Below are 23,700 nucleotides of genomic sequence, written 5' to 3'. Positions count from 1 at the left end.
CCGGCACAATCAGTGAGAATAGCATAAAGCTGCTAAGGATTAGCTCTCGATGCAAACTAGGGTTGCCATCTGGCCGATAATTCACTGGCCGACCTGACACAATGCCATACGAGCCATAAGAGGGCTATACATGACACATGACAGACTGCCCCTTTTTTGGTCAGGAATCCCTCCTTTTTACATTATTTTTTTACGTTCTTGCTGCATGTAAAGTATCTTGCCTAATACCTTCACAAATGATTTTCAGGTAAGATATTTGCTAGCCAGCCTAATACCTATATACCTATAGGCCAGCATTGCAGGAGGTTAAAGGTTTTACTCACCTTTACTTTACAATGTTTTAATAAGGGCTGGGTCTGTTTCAGAATTGGGAAGAGAAGCTGTTTCCCTTTCCAGGTTTCCTTGGCATTTCTGTTATTGGCCAGGGATATTAGGTGTCCCTAGTCTCTAATTGGGGTGTAAACATGTGGTTCTTGGGACTCCACTTGCAGGAGTGGGTGGCCAATGCTGGAGAATCTGAGGTCGGAGGTCTACAGGTAAGTAGGAATTGCTAGTGTCAGGGAAGATATTTAAAAACTTACTGTAGGGGTGAGAGATAGGCTAAGGGTAGTTAGTAGAGCAACCACAGAATCTAACTAGGAGCCAGCATAGGGCCTCGAGCAGTCAGAAGTCAGGGAACTTGCATTGGATCCCTTATCTGGAAATCTGTTGTGCAGAAAGCTCTGAATTATGTCAAGGACATCTCTTATAAAGTACATTTGAAGCAAATAGTTCTAATTTTCACTGTAATAATAAAACAGTACTTTGTACTTGACCCTGATTAAACTGCACAAAACCTTTGTGTTTATTCAGGCCCGGATTTGTGGGAAGGCCACCTAGGCCCGGGCCTAGGGCGGCAGGATTTTAGGGGGGCGGCATGCTGCCCAACCACACCCACATTCGTTCAAAAACACTGGGGATGCACAGGAGATACAATCTCCATGAAAATTTGCACTAATAAAGGGGAGGGGACAGGGGGGACAAATGGCAGTGGGCCTAGGGGCATCCGCTATGTAAATCCGGCCCTGGGTTTATTTAATATTTAAATGATTTTTAGCAATCTAGTAAATTGTTATCTAAATTACAGAAAGATCACTAATCCGGAAAGCCCCAGGTCCCAAGCATTCCATATAAAAGTTCATTTAACTGTATACAGTGTTTGTGGCGGATATATAAATATCATGCTTGCTTACAAGCTGCTTTCAAAGTGTGAAAAGCATGTGTACTGTATACACAGAAGATAATATAAACTGTAGATAAACAACCTATTGCAAGGCTGGAGAAGTAGCTCTTGCTTAGCCTGACTGCCAGTCCGGGCTGATTCACAGTTGCAGGGTCCTAGAGCAGAACAATGATTTTGGCTGCCAGTGCCTACAGATCCAAATAAACAACAAATAAGCAACATCTGCTTCAGCATATGTGTTTGGTAAAAAAAAGTCACAAAATAAAAGAATTTATAAATGCCAAAAGCAACACTAAACTGCCAGTGCAACTGTAGAGTGAATTTTTAATTGCACACGCATGCAGGCAGACTGAGGGTATTAGTCTCACATATGTCTTGTTGCTGCCAACCTGGGAGTATAGATGAATTTAATTAAATACGGATTATGCTCACTCCCCAGCCCTATTACTTATTTAGAACAATAGTACAAATGACTGATAATAATGTAGTCATACATCATACACAGTGCAAGGAAAAACTCAGTTTCTTACTGCTAATTAGTCAGGAATATGTGCAATTTGTGGTATGTGAAAATGAAGTTTCTACATGTGGCCATTTCCCCAACTCTGGAAAAAACCCATAAACATAAAGCCTATTGCAAAGAAGTAGCCAGAAGCAGCTTGATAGCATCGCATAAAGAAGACACAAAGCAGTCTAAACACGGACTGTCATGGGGAGTCTAGAAAATTAACCAATTGGATAAAAAGTCTCGCCAAGTTATATTAAGCTCAGGGACTATACCAAAGGGAGAGGTGATTCAGCAAGATCACATTGTAGGCTTTGCTGCATGACACATACTACAGCGGCACAGCATGCCATTCTTCCATAACTAAAATGTTTCCAAATACGTTTTAAAAATATTTTCATATACCATTTCCAAACTGAAATTCTGCTCTTTAAGATATTATTTCGATACTCGTGTATTACGAAGATGTGGGGATTTTTCTCTATTCTGACTTGATCGTTTCTCGCTACCTTAACTCTTTTTATTGAAATAGTTACTAAATTGTCTTCAAAGCTACAATTTGGTGGACTATAGAAATATTGTATTGTACTTAATGAGATGCTTGTCTGTAATTGCTGTGCCTGTCTACCTTTATTGCCCTTTTAACCAATTCTGTTTAAGCACAGAATTAAATGTTACCTCAGAAATGGTGGAGTTTGCACTTGGGATGGGGTGCAGGGCAGATTATGCAAATCCCAAAGTACTGTTTAAGGAGCAAAGGGACAGCTTTGATTCTTATTCTTCCTTCAGTGCATTTGCACATCATCCCAAAATGGACACATGCTGTAAAAAGAAAGTGAGCAGTTTGTTGTTCTGATCTTTAAAAGGGAACTATTGCAAAAATGACAGTTGGATCCAATATATCTTAGAGGGGGGCTCCTTTTACCTAGAAGATGTATTACAGTTCACTCTATTAAAGTCACCAGACATCATGTCTCTCTACATGCAGGATTTATTCAAAAGGCAGTTATTTTGTCAGATTTTGTTTGTGCTGGAATCAGTTATTTGAGCAAGCTTTAATTCATCTGCTAGGAAAGGAAGTCCCTCTATAAAATATATTGGATCTACAGTAACTGTCAATGAAAATCTGACACCCAACTCCTGCATGAATGAGAAGAAACAGATGCTGAGAGAGGGATACTGAAGATATACTTGAGTATTTCAGAATTTTTAATTGATTGTATTTAGAAAGTTTCTTATTTCAGTATTTAAATTTTAATTTTCCCCTTTAAGGGGAGATTTTCAAGAATTGATCAAGAAGTGCTCAAATATTAACTCATTCCATCGACAACACTGATACGGCAACTAAAATGTAGATTCCATGGAGCCTGAGATATCGTAAAGGTGGCCAATTGGCTATGTGTGCCGAAGAACAAACAAGGAGCCATTCACATTATGGCCACGTTTCTATTATTCCGATCATTTGGATAGACAGTCTATACAAGCTGCAGTTGTTTCACTATCAATATGGATTCATGCAGCTTAGTTAGCATCAAATAAAAAGTCTTATTTAAAAAATAATTGTTTACTTAAATGTGTTTTAGAGTTTTCTGAATAATGAGACAGACAACAACCACATCCTATATGTTATTAAATAGGATCAGCAGGCCAGGAATTACAAACCAGGAGCCCCAAGGCTGGCTCCGGTCGTCGCCCCCTCTTCCTGGTCCACATCCCCTCACTGTCCCCTTTCCTGTCCAAGTCTACCTCCCCATCGCTGTCCCCCTCCTTGCCACCGTCCACATCCCCCTCCTGTGAGTACATGTATACACCTTGAACAGTTGGGTCCGACACAGCACTGGAGAATGTCATGGTGTCTCCAGTGCTTGGAACTAATCCAAATGGACGGCATGTCGTCCCTGAAATGTTTAATGGCTACTGCTGGTCAGGTGAGTCTGGATATTCATAGGGAGAAAGGGAGGGTTATGGTTTTGATTATGCCCTAAAACCTTGTATAAAATGTTATTCAGATAGGGCTAATGGTAGTGTCTGCTATTTTGCTCTGTGGACTTTAGGTGGCTCCCATAAGATACATGCAAGATCTCCCAGATCTAGAATGTAATCAGTCATTAACTGTACAATAGCCTAACACGTTTAATACTGTACATTTTGAAGATTTTCATATCCACTGAGCCCACTGAGTTTTAATATACTGTATATCCTCCAAGTCTCCGTATATTGTGCATGTGCAAGAATGCAAACTTTGGCACCTTCTCAATGTGGATTGAAATTGGTCCGCATGATATTTAATCCTTTTCCAACTTTCATTACAAGGAATTTAAGAATACGTTTCTAATTCATGCTTTAGTTAACTTTATTTCATATTTTTACAAGCATTTTACATTCTTCCATACTGAAGGTGTTTTTAATAAATGTTTGAATTGCTGTGCTAAGGCCACTGCTGAACAAAATTGTATCATGTGCCTCGAAGCATAGGTGAAAATTTTGTAGTAAAATCCCACTGTATTTGCTTGTACTTCAGATGGAAAATATGCAAATAATAATAATGATTATAATTTCTGCATACTTTATGTTTTAAATGTAATACTGCAAATAAACATATACTTGGCAAGCCCTGCATGAGCTTTACCATCTCTGGAAATATTCCATCAAGACATGCAAATATTGGAAAATATACAACAGAGATGTGAGACGTTTTTCAGATTTATTTATTTTGTTTTTAACGTACCTGACTGCCCTTTGTTCTTTCTAAGTGAAGTGGGTTTTATATATTAATGACCAAAGGGAAAGGGGGTATGTAACACCAAAGCATAAATGTCACCAAGTCGAAATAGTGTGATACAATGACCCCAGACTCTCAGTATAGGAAAAAGTAATCCGTAAACGTAAAAAAATGGGCATTCAGGCACTCATAGGATTGTACAAGGGCCACAGAAGTTAAAAGTTATAAAAGTCTTTAGTTAAAGCCTCATTTAAGCATCACAATTTTTCTTATGCATTTAGTACCCTAAGGGCACTTAATCATAGCCTAAATTGCATAGGGAAGATGGGGATGCTGACTATTTACTTCTGTGTCCCTTGTGGAATCTTTTGAGAGTTAGGTGAAGTACAAATAGAATAGGGGGATGGTGGTTAGCACAGCTTTTCCAAATGGTATGCATCCAATTCCTTAATAGATGCTCTGTGCTGCAACTGCTGCAAATGATCCAAGTATAAGAGAAGGAAGAGGAACTCCAGCAGTATTACTGCAAACAACTTTTTATTCCAGGTGGAATAAAAAGTTGTTTGCAGTAATACTGCTGGAGTTCCTCTTCCTTCTCTTATACTTGGATTGAGTGTTAGGTGATAGCTTCAGGGTTCCCAAAATGGCCTGTGTTAAACACCACAACACAGCTGCACCAAAAAAATAGCGTGTACACGTCAACCTCACTCCGAATGCAAATGACACTAACCAGACTATTCTGTAAAGTGAAATCTGATTTGTGTTGAAGTGCAAATGAGTATGTTATTGTGTAAGGTCCATCTTGCCCTAGCAACAGCAATTACACTGGAATCATGGGGAAAACACTCTATTACTCTTAGCCCACTGCTCTTGTGGTTGTAAATGATCCCTACAACATTTTAGAGGTCAAGTGCCAATCATTTTTGCTTGACCCTGCCCTAATTAAGAGTAGTAATTTATGAATGTATGTTTTTGTATCCTGGTACATGTTGGTGAAAGTCACGTATATGTCTTCAACAGTGATAACATGAAGAGAAAAAAATACTGGTAGATCCAGTGCAACATTTAAATGTTTTACATTCTATCCACTCTTCTCTTTTATATTTTTTTATTGGTTTTAAAGGTACGTGTAAATGTTATTGATGCTAAAAGTGGCATTCGTTTAACTCTTTCTGTCTGACTCTTATGTAACATGAGTCAGTTCTTTTCTAGGTTTTTTTGAAGGGCTGTATGCCAACCAAGTATATCACTAAAAAATAACATTTGTATTGATTCCATCTGTTGAATAACTCAAATGTCAAATACTTTGCATCTGTAGGCATATTTCTTTTTACTAACCTGAGATGCTGCCATAGTTGAATGCTCTTGGATATTCTTCTTCACAACTCTGAACCTGAGATTTACAAAATAGAAAATCAGACAAACACTCCCATAATCAGGTGAACTTTTGCTAAGAAAGTATTATATACATATGTTGCTAAATCTTTCTTTAAGATGTGTGCTAAGGCAAAGCTTAAATTCATTTGAGAATCCCATAAGGCTGTATAGAAAATTATTGTAATTCTTAAATATCTGAACTATTTATAAGGGACGTGTTCGGACATGTTGAGTCATCGAGCAAAATATCTAGATAAATGATGCTCCGTCTGTTCAACAAGCTATGGTAGGTGAAATTCAAAATACAAAAAGGGGGTTTGTGGGAGCACTCACAAGACTAAGTTAAAGTGTATTTAAGTATAATGGAAGTGCTACTAATTTGGCCAATTAATCAATGCACATTCCCTGGTCCCTGGTGAAATTCAAAAGAAAAACTGCATCTGTGCCTATATATAGCATAAAAATAATCTTATGTCATTACGGAGCGGAAAAGAAAACAATGCTACAGGGATTGCAGCCCCCTTTTCACCTATCAGATCTCTGGAAATGGTAAGCAGACTGTTGCGGATCTTCTATTGCTATTCCTACCCATAGGGACCTATTGTGTACAAGAACATCTTAGAATACCGAGTACAAAGGAATATCCGGATTACTTAAATAATTTAGAAAAAAATATATCATTACTATTCTTTGTGCTTGTAGGTTATATTGAATTCATACATATTTTACAGAATACTAGATCATAGACACTTGGATATTTATTTGATCATGCAAGCTTTTATGTAAAGTGTTTTGACCTTTTTGTACTTATAAAGTATTTGCCTATTCTCCAAACTACAGCATAAGCAAACATCAAAGCATTGTGTACTCTGCTGGCAATACATGAAAATAAAATGGAGCTAGAAATGTATGCACACCTGTTAGTCCCTCAAGGTGCACCTTAGGAAGTTTAATTTACTTGCTGAAACCCTGTATGGATTTTCAGGAAGATCAGAGATTTAAGACTTAATGCATTAATATGTACTTAGTACTATCTATTTGTCTGTCTATCTGTCTTATCTAAACCCTAAAAATGAGTTTAGTTAAAAAATGCCATATTTTATATACTGAACTTATTGCATCAGGTTTTCAATAGCAGCAATGATCCAGGACTTCAAACTTGTCACTGGAGGTCACCATCTTGGAAAGTGTCTGTGACACTCACATGTTCAGTGGGCTCTGAGCAGCTGTTGAGAAGCTAAGCTTAGGGGTCATCACAAATTATCAAGCAGAAAATGAGGTTGGATTGTAAAACAAGCTGATGCTACAGGGCTGATTATTGAATTCTAAAACCTAGTTGCACTGGTTTCTGTGCTGCCATATAGTAATTAACTGTTTTAATTACTTATCAGCCTTATATTGTGACATTTATATTCTATGTGAACTGTATATTGAGTTGGTTCCTAAATTCAGTAACTGACAGCAGCACAGAGCATGTGCAGTGAATCAGCAGAAAAAAAGATGGGGAGCTACTGGGGCATCTTTGGAGGCACATATCTTCCCTGCTATAGGGCTGTGGTTGCCTTGGGCTGGTACAAAAGCTCAAAACTTAATGTACACCATTTCTAGCCTACTTCTTTAGTTAAGCTTTAGTTCTCGTTTAATTCAAAATGCATTTATATAGTTGTCACATGGAACTACAATTTTGAATTAAGCCCAATTAGATAGATGATGTTAACAGAGACTTACTCTCTCTTAAACCAGCTTTTTGTTAGTTAACATATGTATAAAGGCTCAGACAAAATACAAAGAATCAAAAGTTGCTTGGAATTACTCAGCAGCAGTAGATCACTCATATTTCCTATGTTACCAGTGTTTGTATATGTCTTGTTACGAAGGCAAATAAAATAACATGAATTCACTGTCTCAATATTTGCTGTTTATTTTAGCAAAGCTGTTCCAATGTAATTTATTCTTTATTTAACTATTTACTTATAGCCATCTGATCAAATAATTCTTCCCTAGTTCCATTGTATTCCAAGAAAGGGAGGAAAAAAAATCAACATTCCTTTACCAAAAGGACTTCAAAGTTGACCATCACATGTAGCAGTGCTAGCAGTATATATATACGTGTGTGTATATATATTTATTTATATATATATATATAATACACAAAAGCCATGAATATCCTGTAAATTATATTCTTATAAACGGTGAGTTCTGATGTCATCAGTTATAAACGGTGAGTAGTGATGTCATTTCTGTCACATGACTCACTAAAATTTGTGTATTATAATAAATAAAGTACCCCCAGTTGTAAAATATGAGGATATTAGAAGTTACCTTGGAGTTCCATGACCTTCGGCCTCGTGTTTTTATATGGTCATGAAACTCCTCGGTAACTTATAATATCCTTATATTTTACAAGAGGGGGTACTTTATTCACTATATATATATATATATATATATATATATATATATATATATGTATATATACGTGTGTGTATATATATTTATTTTATATATATATATATATATATATATATATATATATATAGATCCAATAGTGACAGCACTCCAAGGATAGTAATCAAAAATTATAAAAAGAGTAAATTAAAGCAGGTTTATTAAATCCAACGTTTTGGTTCTATACTTGACCCTTCATCAGGGAAGGAATCATAACAGTGCACGTGATGGCGTTTTTTACATAGCATTTTTGGCGCCAAAAATGGTTGCTAGGGTGTCCTCACAACCGGTATAGTGAGGAAAAGGTAGGTGGTGTGTAACACCGTGTCAGGGAAAATAGACAAAAAATAAAAGCAAATATTGTTTATCCCTACCAGTTAGTCCATCCCCCAAGTTATGTCCCAGGCTAGGCGCCAAACTGTACTGCCTGAAGCACCAACAACCACCATGCTGAATGCGTAACCCATCCTACTGTACGTACAATAGAGGTGGACCGTAACTCTTTCAAGAATCGAGCAGAGTAGCGAGCAGGCTCTTAGACGCGTTGCCTAGCAACCGCTTGGGACGTCCGTGTCTATGTGCAGCACATAGCCTCCTACGAAGGCTGATTAATCATGCCCCAAAGGAAATGCACTTTAAGATAAGGGCATACTTAATGTACACCATTTCTAGCCTACTTCTTTAGTTAAGCTTTATTTCTCATTTAAGCAGCCATTCAAAATGCATTCATATAGTTTTTATACAATTTTGTTTTAATTTTTTGAATTAAGCTGGTGTACATTAAGTACATTATTATTATATTTCATTACTATCCATGGAGTGCTGTCACTATTGGATCTTTATATCACTTTAAATCTGACTGCCACCCAGGCATTGATATATATATATATACATATACATATATATAGTAACAACAGTACTGCACGCAACAGGCTCAGAGTAACTGATTTTATTAAACAAAACAAATTCCACTTTTTCAATCACATCATAGTGATCTTTCCTGAGGAAGATCACAATGATGTGATCAAAATGTTGGAATTTCTCTTGTTTGTTTATTAAAATCAGTTAGTCTAACTGAACTTGTTGGGTGCGATACTATTTTGTTCCTTTGTACACATTTTACCTGCACCCAGGCATGCTGTGTTTTTGTTTGGTGAGTGCTCCTCCATGTTCCATATATTATATATAAATGTTAAAGCAGGAATCCGCACGTCACAGGTCTTCTAGTAGAAACAACAAAGTTTTTATATAGAGACTGACAGAGAAGTCTGATAAACCCTATGGCTGGAGAGGGGCGTGAACACAGATTGATGGCATCATCATGAACAGCTGTGCGTAGTGAACATCAGCAATAATATATATCATTGTAAACAAAAAGAAAACAAAAATGAAATGAAAAAATATATAGATACTGAGGTTAGTAAAAAAATGTTACCCAAATATGGATAAAATATTTATTACTGTTGGATGATGGCGACATAAAATCACAAGTTTGCATCAGAATTCAAAAGAAGCAGGAAAAAGGTATGCAGAAAGTAAGCCAACAGTTTATGAGGGCTATAGAAATCAAGTCTGTAGGTAACACACCAAAAATATCATAGTAAAAAATCTGATAAAAGTAAAAAAAAACTTTGCTGTTTCCATTATAAGACTTGTGACATGCAGAGATTCCTGCTTCACTGTTTATTACTGTTCCTTAATGAACTGCACCAGGCGCATTTTTCACATATACGTGAGTGCTGACATCTTTATGTGTTTTCTATATACAGTGAAACCTCTATTTTAAGTACCCTGACTTTGTTTTCCCGCATTTTTTATTTGTGGTCCCACCAATTTATAATGCATTTCAATGGATGCATTTCCCTGATTTTAAGTAATGTTTTCCTGGATTTTACATCAAAATTTTATCCTGATCCCAAAAACTGATTTTTTTTCCCCCTCTATGAATGTTATTATTTGTGAAATAAACAGGTTTAAAATACTAACCAGATGTATATTTTGCCATGGTTCTGCCTGTAATTGGTCATTACAATTAGTCTGCCCCTTACACGGTCCTGCACCAATCACTTATTGCTTTATGTTATGTATGTGACTGACAGAGAGGCCTTGCACATGCAACTCATAGTGTAACATTAACTCTGCAATGCTTAACCCTTGTTATTAACACAGTAAATACATAACTCAAAGTGAAACTTTGCTTATATCCTTTCAGTACTTGAAGAAAAAGTTACTTTAACACATTTCCCTGATTTACATTTTTCCGGATTTTACATAATTTTTTCCTTGTCCTATGAAAAATGTAAAATGGAGGTTCTACTGTATATTTATATGTATATATAATACACACAAGCTTTTGCTTTAATATGGTCATGGAGCTCCTCTGTAACTTAAAATATCCTTATATTTTACAAGACTGGGCACTTTATTCAATAATTCCCAAGTGCTTAAATTTCATTGCTTAATGTGGAACAAAAGTGGAGGATAATGTGATGCATGACTTTTTTGTCTACCATGCAACTTTTTATCACGCCTGAAAGCTAATAAGGAGGCATGTATTTGCAGTTACAAACTATACCTGTTTTGGGCAAGACAGTTCCTGCATTTGGCAGTCTAAGGTAAGGTATTTTTGGATGTTTTACTACCCACACAGGAACCAGTTTCACCCAGACAACAAAAAGTCCCACAGTATACAGTATATAATTACAGATATGGGATCTTTTATCCAGAAACCCGTTATCCAAAAAGCACTGAATTATGGGAAGGTCATCTCCCAAGAATCTTTTTTAAGCAAATAATTCTGATATTATAAAATGGTTTTATTTTTCTCTGTAATAAAAAAACAGTTACTTGTCAAGGAACTAGTTTACTTGACTAAGCTGCATAAATTCATAGTGGATTCATATTATCATTTGTTAATAATTATTATAATTAATTACTATTTTTAGAAAACATTTAGCAGACTTAAGGTATGGTAATCCAAATTATAGAAGGATTCCTAAAAAACCCCAAGCACCCATTTATTGAAGATAACAGATTTTATACCTCTATTACTACTGTATATGTAATAAACCGATTTTATCCTCCTAGAGGTCTGAAGCTCACAAGCTAATGTGATCTACGTGATCTGAATGTTCATAAAAGACAACTTGGTTATTTTTGACCCATGTGTGGTCAGCTAAATCTCATTACTTTGTCTTCCAAAGGCCCTTGTGTCAGTGTAAATACTGGTATTTAAAGAATAAATAATGTATGTTGTAAGAACTACATCAACAGTGAAAGAACCAATAATGGCACAGACATTAAAATGACAAAACATGTTTCTGTAAAGACTGTACAGAGACAGAATATAAACTAGATCTGCCTTGTGCACCCCCTCAAACATGACACAAATAAGCAGAAAGTCAGCTTTGAAGTTTGAAGTACCTCTAAAAAACACTAATCCAAGACATAAAATTGTAAAAGGGAGAAGACAAGAAAAATGGCAAAAACATAAACTACATGTTACATAAACTCAAGTGACAGAATGAGAACAAGTAGACCAACTAAAGCCTTCAGGGAGGTGTTACAAAACCACTGAAACATTTGTTTTGAACAGTCTTCCTAATTATGGCTTCTCAAAGGGCTTACTGGTGTCTATGGGAAAGTTTGGAAAAAGTGCTGTCCAGTGTTTGGTGTCTAATGCCTAATTAGCTACTTGATAAATATGATGCTCAAGGTACATCTTATGTATGCATTGTAATGCTAGTTTAACTTAAGGATCATCTGTATTCTCTGTATTTTGTCTGGTGTTAATATGATATACATGCTGCTCTCCTATATTTCATGTGTGCTCAGCTTTATATGGCACACAGCTCATCTCCTGTACGGCAAATTTCTAAATTCATGTTTGTCAGTATTTTCTCTTTTCTACTTCAGTCACTCACATAATACTTCATTAATTTCCTTCAATTATTTACTTATAATACCATCAATATTGTTTAGTACTTAGACATTTTATTATTATTATTGCTTACATTTGGAGTTTCTTTTTAGTATTGATGTCTGCAATAGCCATTACTATTGTGGCACAGGTTGCCCATGAGCCACTGGTTGGGGATCACTAGTCTAATTGTAAGCTCAGACTCTGTTTCACTGTTGTCTAAAATGTACCCGGTGTAATCTTTGCAGAAAATGAAGTATATCCAATCCTACAAGATACAAATAATGGATTTGCACTGAAAACATCATGTTTCCTTCTCACCCATTTTTTTCTGGCTGCTATGCTCTTCCTTCTTCAGTTGCCTATTTTCAACCATCCCCATCTCCTTTTGTCCTACTTATTTTGTCCACAGCATGTGTTCAGCATGTAGAGAGTGTGAGGTGCAGGGGAATGAGTATTCTCCTGGGCCTACATAGGAGTGTTAAAAATCTGTCAGCAGTTTGACAGAAACACTGAAGTAGAGAGAAGCATGGATTCCCACCTCTTAACTGTTGCTGGGGCTATGACATAACAAGGACAAGGGTCAAGGAGTGCCAGCATTGAGTAACAGGACACACATGGGCACTGCTAAAGGTTGTAAAGAGCAGCGCTTGAGCAGGCACCTGTCATCCGGCAGGTAGGCTGTGAGACGTTCACAATCTCCCACCCACCCAAATTGATGTTTAAAGAAATGCATATATATTTGTCGCGGCAGTGGGAATAATATTGTCATGGCTTACTAAAGCTCATGGCTTGGTATGAATTAAGTCTGAGCCTTGAAGCAGTTAAAGTTAAAAATGAAAATGGACACTAGGGCTGGCTAAGTGACTGACTAGTTTATGGATTGAGAGCCTATCTTTTTGTGATGTTTGATTGACGTATTATTATTTAATGATTCAAAAAATAAATGCTGCAGCCTTTCTCCAACAAAAGCTCATTATGTGCGATGCATGTTATTAGAAGTCCATCATACCAATCCCATGCATCATGGCATATAAGTAACCTTCATTTTTGTGATGATGTTTAAACGTCACACAAGGCTGAATGCAACAACATGCTTCATATGGTATCTGACATAAATCCAAAGGGTGTTGTGTAATAAATCCAAAGGTGAAAATTTGCCAAAATTAGAATAAAGATTGCATTTCAGAAGCAAACATTAGCGAAGAAGAAAGAAAGAAATATACCTCTTCCAATTCAAATGAGTCTGGAAGCTGGGTCCTAAGGACAGCTGCATTTCTCAGGGATTTGGAACGTGTCCTTAAATTTTTGTATGCTCTGCTCATCCTGGGCATATCAGAGGAGGTGCTATATTGTTTGACAGGTGCACGTACAGAAGACTGAAGAGGTGAGCTTTGTTGGTTTTCCTTTCTTTGGGCCAGGACATGCATCTTGTTCTCTTCTTTTTTGTTTTCATTTGTTAAAATCGCTGACTTGCCACTGTCATGGCCACGTTTCCTTGTTTTTCTGAAAACTTTCCTGACACTTGTTTCTTTAAATGGTTCATTCTCATTAACTTGCCCTTTACAGGACTCTTTCTTATCCACGCACACAGAGCTCTCATCACATTCCCTAGCTTCCTTGGCAAACTTACAAAGCAGCTGGCATACTCTTTTTCGCTTTTCCTTTGTGAGTGTTGATTTCTTAGTAAGCATGGCTCCTTCTTTGCCACCATCCTGTATCGAGTTAGCTAAGTTAACATCTTTCAGTAAAGATGAAAAAGCACTTGTCACCTGTTCAAGGACTTCTAATTGACGGAAACGCCCTTAAAGAGAAAGAAATATAAAATATTGAGCATTGCAGACTTGCAAGATTATTATCAACAGTTGTTTAATAAAAAAATCAATTGTTTAATGAATGAACACTCATATTGAATTATAATATGGTATATGTACATTGCTTAAGAAGTGGTTACCCCAGTCCACAAGAAACTGCTAAGGTATATTTATCAAAGAGGGAAGTTAGAGATCACCACAGTCCTCTAGAGTAAAATTCCGCCACTCTTCATTTATTCTATGGGATTTTTAAAAGAGTATTTATCAATGGGTAGTGATGGGCAAATAGATTCGTCAGTCTCGAATTTGCTGCAAATTGTGAAAATGTGGCGAAAATTCACGTGCATAAAAATTGTTCTGATGGCCATTGTCGTTAATGCATTTGGACAAAATTGGCATGCGTATAAAAATTGTTGCGGGTGCCCAAATTTTTCAGCGAAGCAAAACGGGACAAATTCACTCATCCCTATCAATGGGTTAAAGTGAAAGTTCATCCTTTGATAAATATGCCTTTCAAAATCCCATAGAAATGAATAAAGAGTGGCAGAATAACCCTCTAGCGTACCGTGGCAATCTCTAACTTAATAGCTTCCAGGATATATTTTTATGAATAATCTTTAACTTCACTCTTTGATAAATATACCCCTAAGAGATAAAATTAACAACAATTGAAGGGCTTACAAATGATATGTGTATCAAGCAGTGCAAGTTAAAGAACCTTATCTCCAGTGTTTCCCTATACAAATGTTTCTAATAAATATCAAAGCATGAAAACAATTTCATAAAATAATGAACTGAGTAATTTCTTTCCTGACTGTATTTGACTGTATTTTAACTTGACTGTACAACATTTGTGATGAGCCAATTTTTCGCCAGGCATGGATTTGCAGCAAAATGTTGCATTTCGCCATTGGCAAATTTTATTCATAAAACTGCGGAAAACTGCAGTAAAAATGCATTTTGAGTGAGAAAAAACACCCATTGACTTTAATGCTTTTGGACAAAAATTGGCAAGACAAAAAAGTCACCATTAAACAAAACACCTATTGACTTTAATGCATTTGGAGAAAAAAAAGTGTGCACAAAAATTTGTCGCCAATTGACAATGCGTTTTGCAAATTTTTCACCATTTCATGAATTGTTCAGCAGTGTCAAAACTGGAAAGATTTGCTCATCAATTTGGCAGTCTGTCTAGTTAGGAGAAACATACAACCAATACATTGCCAAATACAATGGGCTAACTGCCATTATTGCCACCTTACATAACAGTATCATAAGAAGAGTAAGTGAGAGTGGGCAACCATAGCTCCCTCCTGTGACCCCTTGCCCAAGGAGACCATACACCAACATTATCCCAATTACACTTCCAATAGACAAAGCCTGGGGAATAGGCCTCCCAACCCAACCATTTCTCCAAGCTGTGAAAATAAAAGAATCCAAATCAAACCTCTGCTGACCACTCCATGCCAATTTACATGGTGGGTTGGCAGGATGCTGTTCACTAAGATGACTGGAACAACTCCCCCATAATTGCACTTTTTAGTACCCCTGCAAGCCCCAGCCTCTTGACCTTCCCCTGACTATGTACACCTCTCTCTATCTGCTCCATAGCATGCCACCCTAGCACTTAATTCATTAACATCTTCCTTGCCTGCTTTTAACTTACATTTGACTGTCCCACCCAGACCCTACCATGCTACATGCCTAGATGAAGCCCAAGATCTGAATCATAAATTGGACATTCGTTTTTACACCTTTGCACTGGTTGACATAGTGAATCCAGTGTGGGCTTCTGGCATATGGTTTTTCATGAAATACTACAGCAGTAACTACATTTGTTTTGCCCTGTTCTTGGGTGCTATTAAATATATGCTTTTACATATTACTGGCCTAGGAAGTTACATGGCAAAAAATAAATGAAATAACCTGCTGAGAAAATGGTTGAAGGTCAGTGTGCTTCTAGGTAATGTGTAGGTATCAGCTTTCTAAATGGAATATGCCACTGTTGATATGTTCGGACATGTTATTCTAATGGTGGCCATACACGGCCATAAAAGCTGCCGAGTGTGGGGCCCTCTGACGGGCTTCCCCGATTGATATCTGGCCGAAAGTTGCCAGATGTTGAACGGGCAGGTTTAAAAATTCCGTAGAACGGATCTCTATGTGTATGGCCAATTTAAGATTAAGGCTTCACAGATAATTTTTTGGTCTTTTTTATTTTGAAAATTTTCCAGATTAAAAATGTTTGCCAAGGAATCACAGTGAAATGATTGCATTCTTAGAAAGTAGATACTTGTATTGTAAGGCCATAATCATCTGTATCAGACATTTCCCTTGGAGATTATACCCAGTGCTTTCTGGGTAATTTTTCACAATGCCATGAATGTCATGTGTGTCCTTATCTGAAGACGACCAAGTAATCCTAATATTTTTAGTCCTAATAATTTCATTATTTCTACCATTTCTAGAGCAGTAAACTTCAAATTGAGATTGCAAAAGATTAGTGTGCTTGGCCATATTTTCCCTTTGTTAGTAAAAGATTTCCAGTGATTCTAATTCCTGGTGCAAGATTAAGTCCATACCCCAATGTCCAAATCATGAGACAGGTAAAAATCCATGCATGCCAATAAATGGCTATTTGTCTATTATCAACTGAGTCTCATTGTGGCCCAGTCCAGAAAAACTTAATTAAAAAAAATTTAATTTTAGTAGTGTTAAATGTAATAATTGTAGGAGGGTAAAGCTTTTTATTCTTTAATTCTTTAGTTTCCTTTAATTCTTTAGTTCCCAGGGTTTTGGGCCAGCTAGATTTGGGCCTATGTTGTTGAGAGGGGAGCAGATTCCCTGTCATTTTGTAACTAGCCAAAGGTGTCAGGTTTCCCCTGGGTTATAAAAAGGAAAGCACACATGTAATTGCTCTTTTTTGGTCTACCCACTTGCTGGAGGAGGTGGTATGGTGCTTGGGGGGCTGGAACAGAGGAAGGGTCCAGTAAGAAAAAGTAGGTTTTGTAACAACTCACTTTAGGAGGGTGAGGCAGGATCAGGGTAGTTGATAGAGCAGTTAAAAGTTAGTAAGTGTTAATACACTACTGTGTCAAAGCTGCCAATATAGGGACTCAAGTGGATAGGCTCAGGGATAGAGAGATCAGAGACCACTGTGAGCTTTGCATAGCACTGGGGATTGTTCACCAAGACATGCAATACCTACTACATTTGAGTGTTGTGAATGCTACATCTGTCACTGAGTGAATAACAACTGACTGAGAAAGTATTAAAGCATTTACTGATTTCATATTGTACCATCAAAGTCAGGACTCACCATTCTAAATTGTGTACCAATATCTATCCAAGTTCATTTGTTTAAAGAATCACTGGTGCCCTAGTTATTTGAAGAATATCATTTTTGGTCAAGATACAGCGTGGAAAACCCTTCCTCCAAGTAATCCAAGGCCAACATAAGAAGGAAGAGTCCATGGAACATGTGATCTGCAAGGAGTTGCACTAAGTTGCTAGTGCCTTAAAAGAACAGTAACCCCAAATGAAAGTGTTTGAAGGGAATGACAATAAAATGTACTGTTGCCCTGCCCTGGTAAAACTAGTGTGTTTTCTTCAGAAACTCTAAAATAGTTTTTAACAGACTGCTGTGTAGCCATGGGGGCAGCCATTCAAGCACATGTAGGGCCCTATAGGGATACAGGCCCTATAGAGTTAATCTTTTCACTATTTCCTTGGGTTATTGGGTAGAATCCCTGTTACAAAATAAACTTTACAGTGATAGGCTGAGAGATTTGATGACACTGCTCTGACACACTCCTATATAGTGTGTGTAGGGAGTGGCCACTTCCTCTTTTGCCTCTAGATGCTGATCCAGCTGGATGTGCTCAGGGGGATTGAGTGCAATAGGCCCAGAAGAAGGCATGTGTCCAAGTCGGGGACCCCGTGAAAGAGGAATAGATATACTAGGGCAGACTTGTCATAGTCTCTCTAGGAGAGAAAGGCAGATAGGATAGAGAGAAAGAGCAGCTGAACTCCAACAAGGATTTGCAGAAAGGGAGTAGCTTCCCAGAGGCTCTGTGTGTTGCCTCCAGTCAGGGACCTCAGTGAAGAGGGACTGTAGGGTAGAAGCTGCTTGCCTGACAACTTCCAGGAGGGAAAGGTTGTACTGCATTTGCCTGTGTACTCTCTGTGTGAGCCTGCCTTTGATCTGTGTGAACTCTCCCTTGCCCTTTTTGGCATAATAAACCGTTCCTGATTGTTAAGAACCTCCTGGCGCCCAAGTTGTTTTTGTGTGCACAGTAGCCTGGCGGGATGTAGTTACACGACACCATAGAGGGAACACTTCCACTTAGCGAAGGCCCTGCCCTGGGTGTAAGTCGTGTGTAACCATGCTCTAGTGTTCTAGCTGGTGAATTAACCCCGAGTGGCCCAAATAGGTGTTACACACAGGATACACAGTAGATAACAGGTGTGTTCTGAAGAATCCCATTGTATACTACAGTGCTTATCCGTTATCTGATGTGTATCCTGTGCCTTGTCTCCTTTTTCAGCTGTGAATGGCTGCCCCCATGGCTACACAGCAGTCTTTTAATAAAAACTGATTTTAATAAAAACTGTTTCTGAAGCAAACACACCAGTTTTTCCAGCGCAGAACAATACATCATATTTTTACTATATTAAAAGACTTTCATTTGTTGATGTTACTGTTCCTTTAACGTCAGCCTGGGTAAGATCTGCTACAGTACAAGGTACTAGTGAGCAACCCATTTTCTAAAACATATTACATAATGTTTTCAACTGAATATGTAGCCCTTTGCAATAAATTCACACAAAGCACAATAGCAAGATATCAAAATCAGAAAATATCAAAAGCCTTTGCCTTTACCTTCCCTACCTCAATTAGTTTAAATAGCTTGCCAAAATTATTGTCGCTTTGAGATGCCCAGGAACTAAATCTGTTGTTAATTACCATTCAGATAATGAAATTGTCTGCGATGTCTGGAATTCTTATGTGAATTTTATAGCTGATGGTTTACAAGAGCAATAACTTGATGAAAGTGCAGTTGTCTCTTTTTTTTGTAAGATCACTGAACTTGATCAGAAGGAAAAGGTACATTGCCCTTCAAAGACGCATCTAGACAGCAGTTTTTAATGATTACATGGCATACAAAGGAGCTTTTGTAAAGGTTCCACAGCTTGCCCTTAAAGTAAATGAGTTGTTGAATGCACAGAATTTACCAGTAGACATTATTTCAAGTAACAGGGAATCAGCTCAGAGAGGATTGCATATGGAACACTAGAAAACTAATTAGAAGGCTTTCTGAGCCATTAAATGATTTTATAGTGGCAAACTAAAGTAGCCTAATCTGCTAACACATCTTTAGCTGGAAACTAAAGAATGATGTTCTTATGAGCTGAGTCTTGCATATTGCTGCAGATACCTTGCTAACAGTTGAATGCCATTAACCTTTCGAATCATTGTCATGCTTTACAGTCATAACGTTTGTTTATTGCCAAGTCTAATTCTGATTGCTATTTTTTTTATTGCTGTGAATCTGGAACTGATTGGTAAGCTTGCATCAGTAGATGGGACACCATTAATGGGACATCATCCACCAGAACTTTAAACAAATAAAAAGGCTTATTCACAAGCCCAGGGGCACACGTTCAAGAGCACTAAAGGGTGCAAGAGCATGCCCCTTAGTGCCCCTCATTTAACAGAACTTGCATCCCCCCGGGTTGTTGCTCTCTGAACGGAGGCCTGTGGCTATTCGCACAATTCCCATTCCTTTTTTTTGTTTTGCATTTTGCACTCTCCCTTAGTCAGAAACCCACTTTCTGGTAGCCTCAGCCTGAAGCCTGAAGTAGGTATTGCATTGTGAGTGACCAAAGAAATGTGTCAAAAGGGCAACCACAGCACAGGGCAACAACAGCCCTTTAGCAGTAAAGATCTGTGTCTCCAAACATGCTCTTGTAGCTCCCCATCTTCTTTTCATGCTGATTCACTGCTTATTGTCTGCGCTGCTGTCAGCAAATGAGCTTAGGCTCTGACACAGAATATACTTAATATACTGTATAGATTATAACCATCGTAATATAAGGCTGATTAGTAAATAATTCAGATTATTGGGACGTGGCAGCTCAGAAACCAACACAATTAGCATCAGGATATGATAATCATCCTGTAGCATCAGCATGATGTTTAATTTTCTGCTTGATGATTTGTGAGGAGCCCTAAGCTTAACTTCACTGCTAAGCAAAGCTTCTCACTGAGCATGTATTGTCGCAGACACTTCTAACAAAATTCAAGATGGGAATCTCCTGTGACTATTTGAAGGTCTTTAAATTACTACTATAGAGATGTTAAACCTTTAGGATGGTTCAATAAGTTCATTTTATAGGACCAAAACTAGGGTTGGGCAGAAGAGGCACCTGCATACGGTGCAAAAATGGGAGATAGCTGAGCAGGTACCTCTTGAAAAGTCTTCTGCCATGCCCTAGTCTGGGCTCTCTTGCCCCAGCTGATGCTTCTCACCATGCCTTCCCGGGCACCGAGGCCAGTAAACTGTGCTGTGGGAAGTTATTTAATTGTATTGAAAATATTAGGATGGTCTCTATGAGCAGGACACAGCAGCAAGATGTGATGTCTGCCACTGCAAGGAGTAGAAGGAGCTGGAGAGTCTGAATGACTGAGGAGTTGAGAGGAAGACAGGACGCTGAGCAATCACTCCAAGTAGCACCATGAGTATAGGGGGAAAGTCCACAAGGGGCCCATTTGAGAGAACAAATGGTAGCAACCAGTAAGCAAGAGTTATTTTTATGATTTATGCTGAAATTGGCACCCCTGTGTGTAAATATACTGTCTTAATGTGAAGAAAGTGTCTGTGTGGATCTGGATCCCATAAGCTTACAATACATATATATATGGCACTGTTGCCAGAATTCTCCTCTTTTCAGCCAAGAGGTTACAGACGTCTACCCTTATCAGACGTCGTCCTTATCATGGCTTCCCGTAAAAAAACTCTTTCTCATAACCTTCCATGCCCATCATTCCTCTGCACCTCACTACATCTCTTCTCTTGTCTCTTTATCTGTTCCTGGCCAAATCCTCCACTTCTCTCAGAGCAACTGCTTGGTTGCACCCCCACTACGTCTGATGTTTCCCTCCTTAACGGGGAAGCTAACGCAGCCTATGTGTTACCCCAGGCAAATGCCCCTAACTTTTTACTTACCCCTCCGTGCAGATTCAGGCAGTTCACGGGCGCCATCTTCAGCTGCTTTGGTAATCTTTAGAGTGAGACTGGCACTTCGGCAATTTTCGTGAGTTCTGGCGCATGCACAGTTGTCACAAAGTAGAAAATTGCTCTAAATGCACATGCACCTCTCTGCCGGTCTCATTCTGTAGATTACCAAAGAGAAGAAGATGGCACCCGTGAACTCCACTGGACAGAATCTGCACGGAGGGGTAAGTAACACTTACTGGGGGAGGAGGGCAGGGTCTATGTAGGGTAGGGGGTAGGGTTTTTTTTAACTTTTGGGTTTGCTTCTCCCTTAAACCCTTCTGTCTTGCTGCTCCCTATATTTGGAATGCCATTCCTGATTTTCTTCAGAGAGATTCCTTCATCAGTTTCTTCAGATCTAAACTACAGTACCACTTGCATAACACCTGAACTGGAAAGTGGCACTTATATTGCAGTGTCAACCACTGTAACCAACATCACCTAATATCCTTCTATTTGTGACTGTAAGTTACCCTCCCATTTAGACTGTGAGCTGTATGGGGTAGGGACCTCCATCCTCCATCTCCTTGACACTAATCTCTTAATCTTTATTGTAACTGTACTTTGTATTTATTGGTATTGGTATTTATTGGTATTGTATTTTGTGCTTATTTGTATTTATTATTGTAATGACCCCGTTTGTCCAACTAATTTACTGCTGTACAGTGCTTCACTCTCAAGTAGCACTATACAAATAAAAAAAATAAAAAAAAACATATATATATATATATATATGCCCTGCTCTAATTATAAGTGAAGAAAATTTAATTAAATAGGAATATTTAAAGAAGGCATATGTATGAATACAAGTATTATTTGCTGCCATAATCATTACAAATTAATAACTAATTAGCCTTGCACTGTGAATTGTATGGGGGATTAATGGGGACATCTTCAGAGGCACTGTGGTGGCATTAGGTTGGTACATTTCTAGCTTTGGTTAAGCTTTAGTTTTTAACTAATATATATATTAACCAAAGCTAGAAATGTACCAACCTAATGGCCCCCCAGGACCCTACTCCACCTTCTTGGATCACTTTGCTGCCTGGCTTCCATACTTTCTCTCCAGTGAGACACCTGCTCTCATTTTAGGGGACTTCAACTTCCCCATTGACAACTCTGCTTCTGCTGCCACCTCTAAACTTCTCTCTCTAACAGCTTCTTTTGGTCTCTCTCAGTGGACCGACTCACCTACCCACACCGAGGGTCATGCTCTTGACCTTATATTCTGCCACTCATGCTGCCCATCCAACTTAATTAACTCTCCCTACCCTCTGTCTGACCATCATCTACTCTCCTTTCAGATACTGCTTTCACCTGCACCTTCACAACCATCTCTCTCTACCCACACGTATAGAAACCTTAATGCCTTTGAACCACAACAATTATCAACAGTATCAGCACAATCCATATCTCATATTAATACTCTCTCCTGTCCCAATATGGCAGCTTCTCTCTACAACGATGCCCTTTCAACAGCACTTGACTCCCTTGCACCTTCTACCACCCGTCACAGCCGGCCAGCTAAACCCCAACCCTGGCACACTAGTGTAACACGGTACCTCAGAAGATGTAGTAGATCAGCTGAGCGACGGTGGAGAAAGTCACGAACTGATCCTGACTTCATCCACTTCAAATTCATGCTCTCCTGCTATAACCGAGCTCTATCATTAGCCAAAGAACAATACTTCTCTTATCTAATATCTACTATGTCCTCCAAACCACAGCAGCTGTTTGCCACATTTAACTCACTCCTGTGCCCCCCTCCACCTCCTCCACCTATTAATGTTACCGCCCAAGACCTTGCTCATTTCTTTAATGAAAAAATCGATCTCATTAGGCTGAGCATACCGTCCGACAACAATCTCAGACCAACGTGCAGTCCACTCACATCTACTTTGCACTCCTTCACCCCTGCAACTCTAGATGAAGTTAGCAAACTTCTAGCCAGCTCAAAACCCACCACCTGCTCCCTTGACCCCATACCCTCTCGCCTTCTCCACCCAATCTCTGATACACTCTCTCCTGCACTTAACCACCTATATAATCTTTCACTCTCTACTGGTACCTTTCCATCATTATACAAACAAGCACTAATCACTCCTATCCTCAAAAAACCTTCCCTTGATCCCAGCTCTCCCACTAACTATCGACCGGTCTCCCTTCTTCCATTCGCATCCAAATTACTAGAAAGGCTTGTTTACAAACGCCTGATCCAGCATCTCACTCACAACTCCCTTCTCGACCCATTGCAATCTGGCTTCCGCCCATCACACTCGACTGAAACTGCACTCACCAAAGTAACCAATGATCTTCTATTGGCAAAGTCTAAAGGTCACTATTCCATTCTAATCCTTCTAGATCTCTCTGCAGCCTTTGACACAGTTGACCACACACTCCTCCTTGACATTCTACACTC

At 38.4% G+C, this 23,700-nt stretch overlaps 1 protein-coding gene across 3 annotated transcripts in view; it reads right to left on the bottom strand.

Moving 5' to 3' along the window:
• Window positions 1–23,700, bottom strand: part of LOC108719001 (protein ITPRID1) — a 68,775-nt gene that overhangs the window by 10,934 nt on the left and 34,141 nt on the right. For all 3 annotated transcript variants that reach the window (XM_018267580.2, XM_041566126.1, XM_041566127.1), the window contains exons 7-8: window positions 13,417–13,994; window positions 5,788–5,842 (exon numbers count right to left, since the gene is read on the bottom strand). In XM_018267580.2, coding sequence (XP_018123069.1) covers window positions 5,788–5,842; window positions 13,417–13,994 — 633 coding nt within the window. The remainder of the gene's footprint in view (window positions 1–5,787; window positions 5,843–13,416; window positions 13,995–23,700) is intronic.

Source organism: Xenopus laevis, chromosome 6L (genome assembly GCF_017654675.1).
Source record: "Xenopus laevis strain J_2021 chromosome 6L, Xenopus_laevis_v10.1, whole genome shotgun sequence".
Classification (NCBI taxonomy): Eukaryota; Metazoa; Chordata; class Amphibia; order Anura; family Pipidae; genus Xenopus; species Xenopus laevis.
The sequence above is the reverse complement of the archived record's forward strand: the minus strand, read 5'-3'. Positions and strand labels throughout refer to the sequence as shown.